General features: G+C 42.3%; 1 protein-coding gene across 2 annotated transcripts; it reads left to right on the top strand.

Annotated features, from left to right (window-relative positions):
- Positions 1–1713: 1713 nt before the first annotated feature.
- Positions 1714–18935, top strand: ikzf4 (IKAROS family zinc finger 4). Of its 2 annotated transcripts, none has more exons than XM_028454093.1 (8): positions 1714–1871; positions 4525–4579; positions 6003–6110; positions 6208–6432; positions 6631–6798; positions 13615–13767; positions 13868–13999; positions 16812–18935. In XM_028454093.1, the coding sequence occupies exons 2-8, from the start codon at positions 4540–4542 to the stop codon at positions 17630–17632; spliced, it is 1647 nt and encodes a 548-aa protein (XP_028309894.1). In that variant the 5' UTR covers positions 1714–1871; positions 4525–4539; the 3' UTR covers positions 17633–18935. The 2 variants fall into 2 exon arrangements, with proteins under 2 accessions (XP_028309894.1, XP_028309893.1); XM_028454092.1 differs by having other exon boundaries at positions 1715–1871; positions 6208–6510.

The following is an 18935-nucleotide window of genomic DNA, read 5'->3' as shown; positions in this document are numbered from 1 at the left end:
CATGAAAAAACAATGTTGCACAATCATGTTTTTAAGTAGGAAAATATTCATTATGCACTATTTGTTGTTTGAAGTCCACCTAAACAAAGACAAATTATAAGGATGCTGGAAATCAAGCAATATACACATCCAGTCAAAAGTTTTAAAACACCACACTATTTCCAGTTTTTTACTGAAAATTATTCAGTTTATTGTGTCATTGCACTCTGAAATGAAAGCATAGAACAAATAAGCATTTTCAGTTGAAACCGAAATCATGGAATCCATGAACAATACTGTTCAGCTGGTGCTCATGAGGGTCTGGTACCACAGTGTGTTCCAACACTGCTTTTTATGCAGACAGAGGGGGTTGGAAGTAATCAAGAAAAATTGGAACACCTGTAGGAATTAGTAGCACCAGCTCTCAAAGCTGATTCAACCTTCATTGCTACAGAACGATTTTAAATTGTTAACCCACTTCATGTTCCCTAAAAAAGGACTATTTGTATAATTCTGAAATGTCTATTATTTTTCAGTTTTGGGAAACCAAACCCTTTTTTTAACCTCTGACTGTTCAGTACTTACCTTTGTACTATTTCAAGCAATTAATTGGACTTGCACGACTTGAATTGCAATAAATACCTGGAAAACATAGGGTGTGCTAAAACATTTGACCAGTAGTGTATTTATTTATTTATTTTTTAAAAAGAGAATTGATTGACTGTTATTAATTTGTAATCAATCAGTTAAATTAAAAATAACGTTTAAAAAAAAAAAGGTAATACAGGGCCATACACATGAAATGTTTTGAAGATAATACTGTTTTCACTGTTCTCAGAAGTTGTACGATAGGGCCAGAACTTGTATCTTCTCACTGAGCATAATACATTTTTTATTTGAATAAGGAAGCCTTTCTTGACACCCAAGGATGATAAGTATTAAGAAACAATCGATTCATGATAAATAAAATACCAAGGTAATACATTAGGGTGAGAACAGACAGAGCTGTACTCAGGTATGACCAACACATGTGAATACCCTTTAAACAGGGTAAATGAGTTTTGGTAGAGACCACTTGTTGTACTAAAGCTAAAGTTTCCGTTTATGAGAAAATAATTAATTTTGGACTATATAAGAGGTCGATGAATGGATATTAGAAAATTATTCAACTGCTAAATTTATTTAAAAAATGTTTTATATGACTAGATGCATAGATAGTGATATATAAACTCTAGAAAAAAATAAAAAATAATAAATATATATATATGATGAATGACAGCCATGACAAATGTATCAATAACATGATGTAAAAGGATGAGTGGATTGTTCTATTGCTAATAGAAAATAAATGGCTCTAAAAAGCAGTGTGCTGCCACCTCCTGGCTCAACAACAAAAACGCCTTTAAAAGCTATGCTATTACAAGTTAAACTTCATAATTGTGTAACACCCTTTTTTTTCTTTTTTCTTTTTTTTTTAAAGTATCTGTTTATTTGTACATACAGACTTCTGTACAGAATTAAATAATATTATTATTACTTTCTTATTTTTTTTGTCCATGTTTTAACTGTTGTCAACACGTCAAATGCCATTTTCTTCCTCAGCAGCATTCATTGTGATTTTGCTCTGCAGACACAAACACAAATACACACATTTTATTTATTTTTATTTTTTACTTCCCACATGCATCGATGCATTCGACAATCACTGAATCCAGAGCTCGGTTGTACAATTATTCGGTCTGTATCCCAGCATGGGCCCGGAAGTTGTTTGGGATTCCCAGGTAAAAAAAAAAAATAAATAAAAAAATAAAGATCCAGGAGATGCTGTCGTCGCCTGGGAAAACAAACAGCGATCCAGACAGTTGAGAGGAAAAGCGCCGATCGGCGGCCAGGTAAGAAGGAAACGTGTGGACGACAGCATCCGTCTGCGTTAATCCAGACATAAGGCATGTTTTTACTAGTTTCATATGCTCAATGCCATTTGTCGTGTGGTCGGGTGCCATAGCAACGGCTCATGAGAAACCTCATATAGCCCGGGTCAGTCTGACGGGCTTCATGTCGGCTGACAGCGCTGCGGACAGCTCGGATTGGGTCTGTCTCATGTCTCCGCCGTCCATGAGCGGTGAGCTGAGCTGTCATAACGGAGCCGAGCACCTCAAACTAAACCCGGCCACGGATGTTAGTGCACAAGTGACAGTTGTGGTGTATGCAGTGGTTCACACGTACATTAGGTTATCTGAGAACAGGGGAGGTTGTGTGGTCAGGTGCGCGTCGTTTTGGTCTTTTTTTTGTTGGTTGGGTGTTTTTTTTCCCCCCTTCCGTGCGCGCCGTGCCCTGGTGTGACTGGCGCGTCTCCGGCTGCATCAACGCCTGTTGCTCGGTGAGCGCGGCCAATGCCAACGTATTCATTTTCACTGAGAGGACGTAACCCCGCCCACTGTGCTCTGCTACAGCCATCCGAGCCCAAGGTGCAGCCAACACTCTCACCATTACCATCCATCACATCCTACACAAGACGCTTTGATCAATAAAAACATTTACTAATCTCAAAAGAGTGGTGGTAACAATACGAGGTGATGAGAATGATCTAATTCGGCTCACATAGAAAGAATAGACATCAGCCATAAAGTAATTATATATTCCATGGCTTTTAAAAAAACAACTTTTGAATTGATATTAGACATTATTTTTTCAAGATGCAATATGCCAGAACAACGCCGAAAAGGATGAGTATACAATAGCAGAGGTTAAATGATGGAACTGCCAAAAGTGGTGATTCCCAACTGGTGGGTCGGGACCAAAAACTGGGTTGCAAACCTCTGCTGCCTCCTGATAAAGTGGAAGAAAATGGATGAATGGATGGGGGAAAAAATTAGGTATGGAGTTTGCCTATATATTATGAAATGAGTACATACAAAGTAGTAAATTAAAAAAACTATGATTTGTGTGTAGTTGTTTATTGCAATAATTAGGGCCCTATAAAATCCATTTTATATTTTCCCAATTTCTGTGTTTTCCACAATATTTTTTTAATTCCGTTTTTTTTTTTTTTTTTAGAAATATTAATCATTTTTTATCAGAAAATATTATTTTTTAACTCCTGTGAGAAAACAAAATAAATACTAATAAATTTAAAAAAAACCCCATAATTAAACAAAAAATTATGTCAAAAATAAAGTAAGATACAATAAAGGTAGATATAAGTTGTAGTGACATGGATTATTCTGATTGCTCCTTTTTTATAAAGATGTCCAAGAGCAGCATTCATGTCACCCAATCGCAAATTCCACTCAGGGATCAATGGTTTACTGAATCTGATCAGGTTTATTCATTAAGTTTTGATCAACTTAACAGCTCTATCCACAGATGTTCTGTAGCACAGATGAGATGTTGCTAACACACACTGACTCAGAGCGAGTGAAACTGCTCGTGTCCTCACGGGGCAGTGCTGCATGAGAAACGGATGGAGCGTCACAGACACAGTAAAGTTAAACGGGCACTGGTGGCTCTGTATTTAGGAGTCAATGATGATTTGCGTAGTTTTTTTAGACGGGGTTTCGGGTAAATTAGGAGCTGTTTGAAGCGGCCAGGATGGGAGGGGAGCATGGGTTGCACCTAATAAACAGTCCCCGGAAACATTTCCCCATAAAAAAAAAAAAACTTTCCTTTTCCTCACGGTGACAGCGTTTCGTGCTGATTCTGTCCATTTCCGCGTTCAACAGCGGATTCCGTTTTCATTGGTCGATTCCGTGATTCAGTCCGTGATTCCATTAACATGGATTTTATAGGGCCCTAAATAATAATGTAAGGTTGTCAAAATCCCACGGCACACCTGGACTTGCCTCGTGGCGCACGGTTTGGGAACCACTGTTCTAACTGTCAATATATGGTTGGAACAAGTGAGGGCAGGAAAAAAAAACACAATTTTGTCCATTGTCCAGGCTTGTGTGCTTATATCGGAGATTTTAGATGCAGATATAATCAGATACTATTTTTTTTTGTTGATATACCGATATACAATATAAATATCGAATCGGGACACTCTTACTTGTGCATAATTGTCCTCTTCATCAAAAATAATTTGTTACACAACTTTTATATTACACAAATGTCGGTTTTTGATGATCATATCATATCATATATCACAGGTGAATAGGCAATTTAAATTAGTGGTTGGGGGCATACAAAATGTATAATTATATGATATTAGAACAATGATGAGATTAGCCTATATTAGCGACACACGGTAAACCACTATCTGAAACAAAACTTTGCTTAATAGTAAAAGAGAATGTAGAATGTAGAATTTTTCTTTCAATATATTTAGTTTGAAAAAGTCTTACAGTAAAGTAACACAAGCCTGACTTGTTTTTTTCATTAAATCACGTTTTAACCATAAAAAGGCGTCACTTTGTAGATTTCTATCAACTATCAACATAACATTTGTATTGTCATGTCAAAGGTTGACCATGGTTTTTATCAGGAATATGATGTGAAAATGTTCCACAACAGACACAGCTTCATTAGTTTGTTTTGTATTTGCAGGCATCTGATGAGATAATGAATGTTGGTGACTGCAATGGAAGTTCATATACCCAAGGTAAATATGACGGCTTAACTACTGCACATACAGTATGTGAGTACTGTCAACATGAGGGGTGTGAAACTCATTTAGGTTCAGGAACCATTTTGATCTCAAGTGGGCCACAAATTAGGAAGGTAAATGAGTACTTTTAAAATGATTGTGCCCCAGCTGTATTTCGTACTTCCATTTATAAATGATATATGATAGACTGTATATAAAGTGGAAGGCACCAACTGGATCCAAGCAATGAGTGTCAGGTATCAGTCCCTGCAGGAATTTCACTTTAAATATCTTTGATTTTGTGAACAATTGCTATTTAATTTAGGGAAATTCTGTGGAATATTTAAGGAAAATTGCAGGATTTTGGAAAAATGTTGAGCTCTTTTGATGATTTGCAAATGTAAACAAGTGTGGATGTACTACGGCCGGGCCCGTGGAACGTCTCCGTGTACCACGTTCCCGAGAATTTAGTCAAATGACCCGGTTCCACCGAGTAAAAAAAAGGTCTCCTAGAGGCTCTTGACATCCGCTCATAGAATATCCATGTCAAATTACAGCCTGATACAATGAGCATTAACGGAGGAGTAGTCATTTGAAAAATGGGGCCCCCACGGGCCCCTGTGGCACATATAGAGTAATGGGCCTCATTCATACTGTATATTGGTATGTGTCAATGATTCAGTACCACCAACTCTTGCAGTATTTGACTCACAAATAAATGAGAAAACAACTTTAATGGAAATTGGCAAAAAAAAAAATACGGGGGGGTCCCTAATCGAATTTTGGGAGGTATAATCATAATCTACATTGAATTTCTTTTGAAACTATATATCACAAAACTATGTTCCCATAAATTTGGAAATTATCCTAACCCATTTAAAAAAAAAAAGAAAAAAAAAAGGGCTTCGAGCGTCTCATCATATTCATGCCAAATTGCATTCCGATCGAACAAGAACTAACGGAGGAGTAGTCATTAGAAAAATAGGGCCCCCGGGGTCCCCTGGTGCCAATGAGCGCCAATGGATGTGTACACATCCATAGATTATACCTACCAAATTTCAGCCCGATCCGTTCACAAATAACAGAGGAGTAGCATTTTGAACTAGTGTACACAACAACAAGAACAAGAAGAAGAACAAAGTGAGTGGTGTTTTGAGTCCAGTAGCCTGGCCTATAAAGTGATAGAAACATGGGGAAACTGTCAGCTCTGCAAACATTGTGAATTTTCATTCAATTTGTGTATTTTTATTGACTTAGATATCACAACTGAAATAGTTGGTAATTTAAAACAATGTTTTCATATTGTCTCTTTCTCCTGAGTGCTGGTGAATTGTATGCCCTGAAGGGCCGGATTTGGCCCCCAGGCCTTGAATTTGATACATGTGGTCTACACAGACGGTAATGCTTGGTTTAATAAAGGGGCATGTGGCTTTTTCAGGGAATGGTGAACAGGCAGACACAGTACAGGACTTTTATAGTGGGTTTCCACATCCTTCTGAGAGATCTCCAAACAGTCAGCAGTCCTCACCACATCGCTCTCATTCTGGTCAGTTATTGTTTCTTTATTACACTGTGGCTAGATATTCTGTTTCGAATATTTGCATGAAAGTAAATATGCCTTTACTTACTATATGTCTACAAAGCAAACTCAATCAAGGTAGAGCTGTGCAGTGATGAGGAATCATCAGGCGCTCCACAGTCAAAGATCAAAGAAGCTGTGAGGATTGAAAGCCAGAAGGATGACAGAGGGGATCCAATAGAAGAGGGGAGTGCAGTGTTTGCTGAGTCTGGAAAAGAACGAACCACCATTTACACTGAGATGACCAGTCCAAACTCAATATCTCCAGGGCCCATCCGACTGCCCAATGGTAAGCTCCAGTGTGAGGTGTGCGGCATGATCTGCATCGGGCCGAATGTACTGATGGTGCACAGGCGTAGCCACACTGGTAAGAAAATAGCCACGGGAGAACATTTTCAAAGACGACATGTATTAATAATGATAATGACCTGGATACCTGAGATCCTTCACAGACTCTTCTAAACTCTGTTCATTCATGTGTTCGTAGGTGAGCGGCCATTCCAGTGTAACCAGTGTGGGGCTTCTTTCACGCAAAAAGGAAACTTGTTGCGCCACATTAAGTTGCACTCAGGAGAGAAGCCTTTTAAATGTCCTATCTGTAATTATGCTTGCCGCCGAAGAGATGCGCTGGCTGGACATTTGCGTACTCATGCAGGTAAAACGGTAAACTCTGAGATAGAAGATTCCTTTGAGCATTCTAAAATGCACACGATTTTTCAGCTTGTCTTTGTCACACTTAACTAAACCCCCAAACCCATTTTTTTCTGCTGAAAACCAATGTATTTGGGTATAAAGTGTAGTTTTGTTGATTGATTCTTGTCCAACTGTTGACATTTTACTCAAAGTATTTGAATTTGGCGTATATTGTTGTAAAAATGTAAGAGACTGCCCTCTATGGGTCGAAACCTGGCTACTACAATCAGATTTTTCTGAGAATTATGGTTTGTGACGTTTTGGAGCCATTTATGCACCAACCAGCACTGTTGGCCCCGCCCCTTGTATTTAATCTAGCGCCTGTCGACTCTGTAATCTGTGGCTAGTAGGTTTGACTGAGAGAATTGTGAATAGAGAGGTATAGTAAGTACTGAGTAGATAGTTAGCATAGCATAGACTGGAGACTTTATAGTAAAGACTGGGCGTGTCTTAATTGCTTTAAGAGCCAATCTTACCATATTTTAATTTATACCAATAATCACAAAGAATATGGCTGCCTCTACGTCTATTTTCTCCACTATCAATCTAATTTTACTTTTGTCTTTGACAAATGTGACCCAAACATAATCTTTCTTAGGTTTTCAATGATACTAAACTGATTAACATGTCACGTAACATTTTCTTTTCTGCTCCTATTAAAACTGTTTTGTTGGCTTTGACGCTAAGGGAACATAAGTCCACCTGTATGTACCATTATAATGCAACACATGTATAAACTAAACAAACAGCATATTCTAAAGAATGCAAGTGGGGATATATAAAATGAACACCTTAGATTTTGTGTATCCCTCAGTGTAACCCCTAAGAGTCAGAATAACCCCTCGGAGTCAGAATAATCCCTCACAGTCAGTAAAATCTCCTGGAGTTGGTATAAGTTATGATAACCCTTTGGAGTCATAATTACCCCTCAGAGTCAGGAAAAAAACCTTGGAGAGAATTTAAACCCTCAGAGTAAGTATTATTGTTACAGTAACATGTATTATAATGACTAAGAGCAGAGGAAGCTGTTCTCTGTTCCATTAGTTTTGAATGGGAAAAACTGTAATTTAAGTTAGCCAATAAATCAATAACTGTTTAACTTACTAAATAGGAGGGAGGAGTTATTGGTATCACAGGTATACAGAAGAACTCAAATGCAACGCAGGAAGGAGTTGACAGATACTGAAATATCTAAATAAGATTGAATAAACGGGCCCCGCACAAAACCAGGAAGACAACTGAAATATTCCCCACTCGGATTTGTTATTTAATAAAGAACTCAGATTCCACACTTAATAATCAAACTCAGGAACTCTCAATGCCCCACTTTAATAATCACACTCAGGAACTCTCAATACTTTCTAGGAGTTTGAAGTCTCTCTTAACGGGTTGACAATCTAGCAAGAGACTGACTGAACTGAGGGAGTATATATATCCTCCTCCGACTTAACGAGGGAATGGGGAGCAGCCGTGGAGAGCAGGAAAACTGGGCAGGCAGGAAAACATGGACAGGAACAGGCAAAATCAAGGAACACGGAGTGACTAAATAAGCAGACTCATGACAGAACCCCCCTCTCAAGGGACGGCTCCTGCCGTCCCAACAGCAACCACCACACCGGGAGGGAGGAGGGGAACACGGTGGAGGGTCAGAACTCCTCAGAATGCCCCGAACCACCCTCCGAACAGACAGAAGAACCACCACTCGATTCCTCCACAGAACCACTGTTGTCCAGCTGGTCATCCAAGGCCGCAGGAGGAAGGACAGAAGGCACCCCAGAACCAGATCGGGCAGAAGCAGTGACGGCCGCCGAAGGTTGATCCGGATGCTGCTCATGGAAGGCTCGAATGAGACGCGGGTCCAAGATAAACCTGGCAGGTACCCAACATCGCTCCTCAGGACCATACCCCTCCCAGTCGATTAGGTATTTGAGTCCTCTGCCACGGCGCCTGGAACGGAGAAGGCGTCGGACCGTGTAAGCAGGTTCCCCATCAATCAGACGCGTTGGTGGTGGAGGAGGTAGGGTTGGAGCAAGAGGACTTTCATGGACAGGTTTAACCTTCGAGACATGGAAAGTGGCATTAATGCGCATGGCCCTGGGTAACTTGAGACGCACAGCCACAGGGTTGAACACCTTCTCAACTTCAAAAGGGCCAATAAACCTTGGAGCGAGTTTCTTGGACTCAACTCTAAGTGGGAGATCCTTTGTGGAAAGCCAAACCATCTGGCCTACTTGGTATACAGGAGCCTCAGAGCGGCGGCGATTAGCAGAAGCAGAGTAACGATGTGCTGACCGGAGCAGGGCTTTCCGTGCCAGTTTCCAGGTTCTGTAGCAGCGTTTGATGAAGGCCTGAACAGATGGACAAGAAGCTTCTTTCTCTTGGGACGGAAATAAGGGTGGCCATATGCCCATATACCCATACGCACCCATACGCACATTGAAAAGGTGAAAGGCCTGTGGCCGTACTTTGCAGAGTGTTATGCGAGTACTCAACCCACAGTAACTGTTGGGACCAGGAGGACGGGCTCTTGGAAGCCATACAACGCAAAATGGTTTCCATCTGTTGGTTAATTTTTTTGGTTTGGCCATTTGATTGAGGATGGTAACCTGAAGACAAGCTGACAGTGGCCCCTAGAAGCGAACAGAACTCCCGCCAGAAAATGGAGGTGAATTGTGGACCCTGATCCGAGACAATATCAGTAGGTAGTCCGTGCAGGCGAAAAACATTTAGCAACATAATTTGGGCGGTCTCCTTCGCCGACGGAAGTTTAGGAAGAGGAATGAAATGAGTCATCTTACTAAAACGATCTACGACTGTCAGGATGGTGGTGTGTCCGTCAGAAGCAGGTAAGCAGGTAAGCCGGTAACAAAGTCAAGGGATATATGGGACCAAGGTCGATGAGGAACAGGTTGGGAATGAAGATGTCCAGCAGGTGCTTGGTGTGTAGGTTTTGACTGATTACATACAGGACAGGATTTGACAAAATCCCTGGTGTCTTCATCCAGGGAACCCCACAGGAACTCCTTAGTCCGCTGGATACCAGGGTGACATGCGAGGTTTAGAACTGTGGGCCCATTGCAGAACATCCGACCGGAGCTGCTGAGGAACAAAGAGAAGATCGTCAGGGCAAGTGCTGGGTCCCGGACTGTCCTCCAGAGCAGCTTTGACCCGTTCCTCCACGTCCCATGTGAGGCTGGCAACCATGTGGGAGCTGGACAGGATTGTCTCGGGTTCTTGTTCCTCTTCTTCACTCTCCAACATCCTATCGTTGAATTCCATCAGTTCTTCCCCAGAGAAGTCGTTCTGTCTGGAGTTCTCCATTTCGTTCACTTTCGCTGCTTCAAAGTTGACGGCCAACTTCCTCTGTTTCCTTTTGGAGGCGGAGCCAGGGGTGTGGCCTGCCGCTGCTGCATTGTTGTTGTGCCGAGGCGGAGTGTGCGTCGCCACCTCCTTCGTCCTGGAAACCACTTCGGAATCGGTGAGAGCGTGACTGGGTTTACTGGCCTGTGATTGGCAGAGAGCCGACGGCGGCTGCGTCGCACATTTCAACGACTCGTTCTTTGCCACCGTTTGAGCCGCGTTGTAAAACTCACGAGGTCTTTGATTCTTTTTGTTGGCAGACCCTCGTTTCTTCGTCACCTGTAAGGGGAAGAACTGGTTGTGTGAACCAATGGGCACGCCTGGTGCTGGTATCGCTTGTTTCAGGCAGATCTGATGACAATACGGACTCCAACTAATAAAGGAACCCGTAGACCAATCGATATGCGGGTTATGTCGGAGAAGCCAAGGGAACCCCAGAATAACAGGATGTTGTGGTGTCTTCAGAATGTGAAACGGGACAGTCTCATGGTGCCTGCCAGCCAGTATCAGATGAACAGGAACTGTGCGATGTGTGATAGTACCCAGGAGTCTGCCGTCCAGAGCATTAGCAGGAACAGATGCTGGAAGAGGAACACTTTCGATCTCTAATTATTGGGCCAGGTTTTCATCCAAAAGGCAACTATCAGAGCCTGAATCTATCAAAGTAGCCAGGGTGTGAGTACCACGTTTGAGCACCAGGCGAGCCTGGAAGTGGGGTCGTTTGATAGGGGATGGTGTGGAGGAAAGACTCATCAGTACTCCCCTTTCTACTGATGAGCGTGCCCCTCTTACCGGACATCTGAAAACGTAATGGCCGGGCTTTCCACAGTAAAGGCAGAGATTTTTCTGGCGACGATGTTCTCGCTCCTCTGGCGAAAGACTGGTTCGGCCCACCTGCATAGGCTCAGGACCACCATCTTGAGGAGCCGGAAAGTGGTTTACATCTACTGGAGGACGTGGTCGTGGAACAGGAAGTCGCTCAGGAATTCTGTGCCTCTTTTCTTACCGTCGGGCTTGGATACGACGATCCAATCTGGTGGCAAGCTCAATCAATTTATCAAGAGATGAGGGAAGGTCATGTGAAACCAGCTCATCTTTGATGTAGTCATTCAGACCCAGGAGGTAAGCATCCGTTTGGGCAGTGGCATTCCACTGGCTCGGAAGGGCTCGGGTCCGGAATTCAATAGAATAATCAGAAACAGTGCGGGTCCCTTGTCGCATCCCTAGTAGATTTCCCCTGCGTCCGGACCTAAAGAGGTTTCACCGAAAACTTTATGGAGTTCATCCACAAAGGCCTGGAAGGAAGAACAAGCACGTGTCTGTCGCTCCCACTCAGCCGTTCCCCACAACCGAGCCCTTTCAGTCAGATGATTAATGGCAAAAGCCACCTTGGCCCTCTCGGTGGAAAATGTATGTGGTTGTAGGGCAAAGAGTATGGAGCAGTTTGTCAGAAAAGGATTACATTCTTCAGGGTCACCACCATAGCGCTCTGGGGTACCCACTCAAGGTTCAGAGACTGGTAATTGAGGAGCAAGATCAGCGGGGGGCGGAGCTGGTGCAGGATTGGGATCACCAGCAGTGACTAACTGAGTGACAGAAACTGTCAGCTGTTGGATCTGAGCAGACAGAGTAGCAATGGACTGATCATTAGCTGCAGCTGCCTGACGAACATCAGAAGTAGCAGATTGTAACTGAGCCTGATGTTGCTCCATACACTTCTCTAGTCTGTCTAGCCGCTCCATTGGGCTTTCCTTCTGTGATGCTGAGTTCATATCTGGCTAGATGGTACTATCACAGGTATACAGAAGAACTCAAATGCAACGCAGGAAGGAGTTGACAGATACTGAAATATCTAAATAAGATTGAATAAATGGGCCCCGCACAAAACCAGGAAGACAACTGAAATATTCCCCACTCGGATTTGTTATTTAATAAAGAACTCAGTTTCCACACTTAATAATCAAAAACAGGAACTCTCAATTCCCCACTTTAATAATCAAACTCAGGAACTCTCAATACCCCACTTTAATAATCACACTCAGGAACTTTCAATACTTTCTAGGAGTTTGAAGTCTCTCTTAACGGGTTGACAATCTAGCAAGAGACTGACTGAACTGAGGGAGTATATATCCTCCTCCTACTTGACGAGGGAATGAGGAGCAGCCATGGAGAGCAGGAAAACTGGGCAGGCAGGAAAACATGGACAGGAACAGGCAAAATCAAGGAACAGGGAGTGACTAAATAAGCAGACTCATGACAATTGGATAAACATCTGTCCAATCATTCCTTTTTGGACCCACTTGCTCCTTTTCTCAGGGTCGTGGGGGTCTGCTGGTGCTTATCTCCAGCTGCCTTTGGGCGCTAGGCAGGGGTACACCTTGGACAGGGCGCCAGTCCATTGCAGGGCAACACACAGACAACCACTCACTTTCACATTCATTCCTACGGCCAATTGAGAGACTCCATTCAACTTAGCGGTCATGTTTTTAGATAGTGGAAGGAGGCCAGCGTACCTGGAGAAAACCCACACAAGCACGGGGTGTAGGAGCCATGATTTATTTCTGAGCTACCTCCGTATAATATGTTTAGCATCTACTTGACCCGTACATGGGTGGGGCTTGCAGGTTAATTTGGTTGCCATGGTGATTGCACAGGTGTAGTCAATCAGGGTGACGCAAAGGGCTCTTGTGAATGGGTTTTCTGTATTCAGTTTTACATTTAAATGGTACATTTTTGTATTCACAGTCCCCTGTTTTTTCCTAGATTAAAGAGCAAATAATTTCAAAACACCAACAGACTATTTTCATGTTCTTTACCAACCAAGTACCTGTCAAAACAGCAATCCCTGCACCACCAGAGGTTGACAAAGTTAAAGGACTTGGACGCTTCACTGGGAGAACATGCAAACTCCACACAGAAAGGACCAGATTTCCAACCCAGGGCTTGAACCTTCTTGCTGTGAGGCAGACCTACTAACCTAAACATCTGTTTTATAACAATAATAACAATGATAAAATGCACGGGAAACAATATTTATGCATGCTATACATCCTCACTACATAAAACCTGTTTCCACTTTAACTCTTGGTGCTCATGTTCAACATGTGCTCACACGTTAAAGTCTGAAAAAGAATCAGGAAATGATCATGTTTTTAGATGACCAACATTGGCAGACAAACATCCTATTTCTTTACAGCATAATATGATCATGAGTAGTTATTGTAGCTTTTGCATTTAAAGTTGTTTTCGTTTTGTATACTGCTTTCTAAAGAAAGGCCCTCCTTCCATCAGTCACTTAGTTAACAGTTGGTTTGGTTTTTTTGGTAAAAAAAAAATCAACAACCTGCTTTACATTTGTAGTAAGGTTTAGATGCGCACAAATTAAAAAATAATATTCATGTTGTCTTTCATTTTCCAGTTTCTTCTCCAGCAGTGGGGAAACCATTCAAGTGCAGCTACTGTAGTCGTAGCTATAAACAACAGAGTACACTGGAGGAGCATCTGGAGCGTTGTCACAGTTATTTGAAGTCTCTGGAGTCTCAGACCGGAGTCAACATACCAACAGCACAAGGTAGCAGTGCACCAGTACAGCATGTAATCACCTAGAGTCAGTTAATGTGGCCATTTGTTTTATACTGACAAATGCTCAAATTTGTATCGTCTGTTTTAAGGTGATGATTCGGTGAAAATGGAAATAGTTACTAAACCGGCCCTCCATTCATCCAGCGAGAAAGTCCAGTTTGTAGACCGACTAGCTATTAGCATCACAAAACGAAAACGGTCAACACCCCAAAAGTTTTTAGGTGAGTGTTACTTGTGAATTGCTGTTACATCAGTGTTTCTTTACCAGTGGCGGCTGCTGGTCTTTCATGCAGGGGAAGCTCATTTTCTGCCTACTTCAGAAAATGTATCTGTTTATTTAAATGTGAATTTTAGTAGAATTCACATTTTGTTGTCAACAACTATTTGTAGATTATCACACACGCACGCGCGTAGCTGCTGCGCGCTGGAGTGTGAGTGTTTGGTCAAAAGTCTCACAACACAAGCAGTAACAGTCTCCACAAACACCAAAAACAGACACTAGGTTTGTCAGAAGTTAATTCGCTATGAGAGGATCAGCAAAGTCTCCGTGTCAACACAGAGCAACGGACTGAAATATTTGAAAAACCCGCCTGTGTGCTTACAACGTCATACTCTCTGATTGGCTCATTTTGCTGTCAATCAAAATTGAATTAGCCTGAGACAGATCATCCAATCATCATCCATTATTCCAGCGTCCGGAACAGACAGATCCAGCCCACTGCTCCATAGACCTCCTGTGAAGCCCGGCGTCCGATGGGCGGGACTAAGTGCGTCATAACCGAGCATTTATCCAATGAGCGTCTAGTTTGACTGCAGTGGATCAACCCCTAAATCCTCTCCCATTGAAGTCAATTGAAGCTGAACTTCACCACTGTTTATTAACACTGTGACGCTGCGGTAATGAATGAAGAACGTCACGCTGTCACTGTCAGTTTCCTGTTATAAGAAGCTGATTCTGAACTAAACATACATGTGTTCTGTCATATATTTAGTCAATGAAATGTACACACAACACTACATATTTGACCACTGATTTTAGGGGAAGCTGAGGTTCCCTTGTAGTCTTAAAGCATCCGCCACTGTTATTTACATATTTTTTTTCAAAGTTAAGAACTACTTTTGAGGTCAGAATATTCTACAAAAAATCCAATACATTATCTGTTTAGCCAGGTGGATTTCACCTCTTTTAAACAATCTTTGTTTTGTTTTGAAATGTCTGCACAGTCTGCCACCTTCTATGCCTGGCCTTTATGAGGCCAGAGCTTAGAACAGGGGTGTCAAACTCATTTTAGTTCAGGGGCCAAATTAGGAGCCAATTGATCTCAAGTGGGCCACGGATTTTAGGGCGAAAAACAAGTAGTGCTCTGGTTTGCGCTTCCATGTATAAACGATACGTAAAGTATGTAAAGTATCCAGAATGACCACGTTTACATGGTAGTTTTAATTCCTCTTTAAAGCAGAATAAAAGGTAATTCCTCTTTAAACTGACCTTGTAAACACTTAATTCCTAATGCTAATTTATTTTTGAATTAAATTAAAATCTGAATTAGGTGGCTAGTTTAATTCCTCTATCTTGTAAACACTTAATTCCTCTTTAAGATAGTTCCAGTTCTTCTGCGCATGTGCGACTTGCCGTGCGACGACATAATTCAAGATGGCAGCCCGCCGCCTTTATTTAATAAGAGCAGTGGCTATCCGTACGGTTGCTGTATCAATATACCGACATTCTATCCGTTCGCAGCACCCCTATTTGGCCAGTTTAGGTCACCTGATAGGTCAGTCATTGGCCAGTTTAGGTCGCGTGATTAAGACTAAACCTTACCCTAAACCTAACCCTAACCTCAACCCTAAAAATTGTTGCGATACTGGGTTATACCCTAACCCCAAACCAAACCCTAACCCCAAACCTAACCCTAACCCCAAACCTAACCCCTATCCCCAAACCTAACCCTAACCCTAGCCCTAAGACGCTACGTACTTGTACTTCGGTAACCGTACCAATTGACACTTTCATTTAATAAGAGCCTTAAAAGACATGGATATAATGAAAAGTGTGGATGGACTGAAGCATAAACACTCACAGGGACACACGGGCTTATTACATACATGGATATTGGCAAACGGAACAGGCTTCATCGGACGATGGACCAGTTATTAGAGCTTCTATCTTTACCAGGTAACAACTATTTATTCCTGGTTATTGTTTTCCGGAGTTTTACTGGGCTTTATTCACCGGTGATTAGTTCCTCTCCCTTCCGCTCCGTGGGCCAAAGTGTGTTATTGTCGAGCTGTTGCTTCAAAACTACAGTCAAAATAAAGGTGAAAACAGTTCTCATAATAATAAAAGTTTTGTAAGTCATGTTCACCTCCAATCAGAGCCTTCCCAACTACCAGACCTAAACCGTAATTGAATAAAGTCAAATAAACCTGTTTTGGAATTACTAATACCAAGTAAACACGAAGCAGAACACTTTACTTTCAAATTATTTAATTCGGAATAACTAATTCCGAATGAAAAAAACATAATGTAATCGTGGCCAATATCCAAGAACTAAGTGACATTCCCTGCAGGATCTTTCTTTGATTTTGTGATTCATTTTTATTTATTTTAGGGATAATTTGAGTTCTTTCAACAATTAGCAATTAAAAATGGCTGCCATCATGTGATATAAGCGTGGGAAAACTGTGGGCCCTGGAAATACTGTGAAGTTTCATTGAATTTGTGTATTTAGAAGGGCTGAGATATCTAGAACTGAATTAATTGGTTGTTTACACAATGATTGATGTTCTTTGTTGTTTTTACTTTCTCTTGTGGGCCAATTTGAATGCCCCAAAGGGCCGGATTTGGCCCCCGGGCCTTGAGTTTGACACATGTGGCTTAAAAGGACAAAGAAGATTCAATCGGAAGACATACTTTAAGATACAGCATCTCGTTATTTGAAAACATAATTTAAAAATATGTCAAACTTTGAGTTGATGTACTAATATCTCACGTTTCAGTTCCCATTTATTGATGATCTGACCTCTTGGTAGGTGAAAAGCACACGCACCTTAACCCACCTGAAGCACCTTATGAATTATCATCTGGCTCTGAAAAGGACGGAGACCTGATGAGCTCTCACCCTGCTAGAGACTCAGTTGACCTGATAGGATCACATCTGCAGTATACCAGAGGTAAAGGTGAGAACCGTGACTCGTCTCAGCTCCACCCTGCCTTCCTGGCAGAGCTCAGCACAGTTATGGGCTCCATCAACAGCAACAGCAAAACCCCCCCTCAGGGCCCCCGAGCCCATGGTGGAGGTGGTTTGACGGCAATGTCGCTCAGCCTGGCAAGTCGGGAGGCCGGTGAAGGCCGGGATGAGCAGCCATCAGCACACAGCCACAACACCTCGCCCGATGGATGCCCTGACTCCACTGATACAGAAAGCACAGCAGAGGAGCAGAGCACAAGGGCTGCAGCCCCAACCAGTACCTCCAACAACAACCACCACCTCCACTACCAAACCCCAGCACTACCCCGCAGCCATCCCACGTCCAGCCCCAACCAGGCCAAAGATTTGGACTCTGAGTGGGAGAAAGCGTTTCCTGTTCCGCCCACGGTGGTAAAGAGGAGTCCTGGCTCTCTGCTCTCTTCCAGAGACACTGTGCAGGTCTTTGACAGGGATGGCCAACCTGTGCGCTCCTTCCATTGTCGGCACTGCCGCATCCTCTTTCTGGACCATGTCATGTTCACTATTCACATGGGCTGCCATGGCTTCCGCCAGCCATTTGAGTGTAACATCTGCGGCCACCGCAGTCACGATCGCTATGAGTTCTCGTCTCACATCAGCCGGGGAGAGCACCAGGTGGGCTGAGGGGAAAGGCTAGTGGTTATGAGAGGAAGGATGACCGTTATTCTCTAAAATTGTGGGCTCACGTTTGTTCTGCACCAGATGAGTTGCTTTAAACCCCCCATGTATCTGTCAAAAAGTGACTAAACTTGTCTAAACTTTTCACTGTGTCCATTAAAGTTCTGCGAAGACTGATTACATATATTATGATTGATTACATCCCTGTATCAAATCCTACAGCAAAACAGCAGGTTTTTGCTTCAAAAGTGCCTTCTTAAAGGAATTCCTCCTGATTTCAATTTTGTAAAAAAGGAAACAAAGAGCTGGGGTGGAAGTGGTGCTCAAAACTCAACACTAGCCATCTGTTTTCAAGTGATTTCCAGTTGTTAGCACTTTTAGGAGCTCATGTTCACATGCAGTGTAGAAAAGCGCAGTGTAGAAAAGCGCCTATCTCTTAGGGAGTTGTGCTGCTCAGTGTGTACTTGAAGCTTCTGCTTTTTTTTGGCTGACAAAAGGTGTTTTGGAGGACCTGAATATGCACTGAGAGCTTTGTGCCTCTGGATTTTAGGTGGAGCTTTCGTCACAGACGAAGCACAGAAACGAATGCCTTAACTCCCACATTGGTGCGCCCTTGTGGGGAAACATATTGTGTTTACAGCATGGTACAATTAGTTTGTAACGAAAACTCAGAAGAGAGAGTTTAGCGAGTGAATACACTGAGGAAAGGGAACTAGAAAACACCCCCTGGGGTGGAAAGGGAATGCCGGATTCAAAGATATTCCCTTAATTCCTGATTTCAGCTTTAGTATCCTGGTGCAGATCAGACCGTGAGCCATGTTATGTATATTTAGAGCCTGACTGGAGTGGTCCGAAGTGCTTTGTCTACACAGGTTTGAATCCCTGCTTATAAGCATTTTTGCTGAAGCACTTGATGGTTTTGGAGTTTCTTCTATCCGTGATTATTCTCTGCTGCACTGATGAAGCGCATAGTCAGACAAACCGAATCAGCTAATTTGGATGACAGCGTGTTTTACTGGAGCCGGCCTCCCACTAAAATCCCACAGTATTTCCATTGGTTTAGCAGTGTGTCCGCAGACTACGCACATTTGCTGTAATTTGCAATCGAGAATTTCATATCTGTTAAATTGGAACAACAATTTTCTAGTTTTTCACACATTCATGCTGGGTTTTAAAAGATTCCTTCAATACAGTAGATTTAAAAAATAAAAAGTGCCCCTTTTAAAATACCTCTATTTGGAGTCAAATAATTAGAAATTTGCAAACAAATATTATTTATGAACTTTTTCCATTATTAATTTGACGTATT

The sequence above is a fragment of the Gouania willdenowi genome, chromosome 7 (genome assembly GCF_900634775.1).
Source record: "Gouania willdenowi chromosome 7, fGouWil2.1, whole genome shotgun sequence".
Taxonomy (NCBI): domain Eukaryota; kingdom Metazoa; phylum Chordata; class Actinopteri; order Blenniiformes; family Gobiesocidae; genus Gouania; species Gouania willdenowi.
The sequence above is the reverse complement of the archived record's forward strand: the minus strand, read 5'-3'. Positions and strand labels throughout refer to the sequence as shown.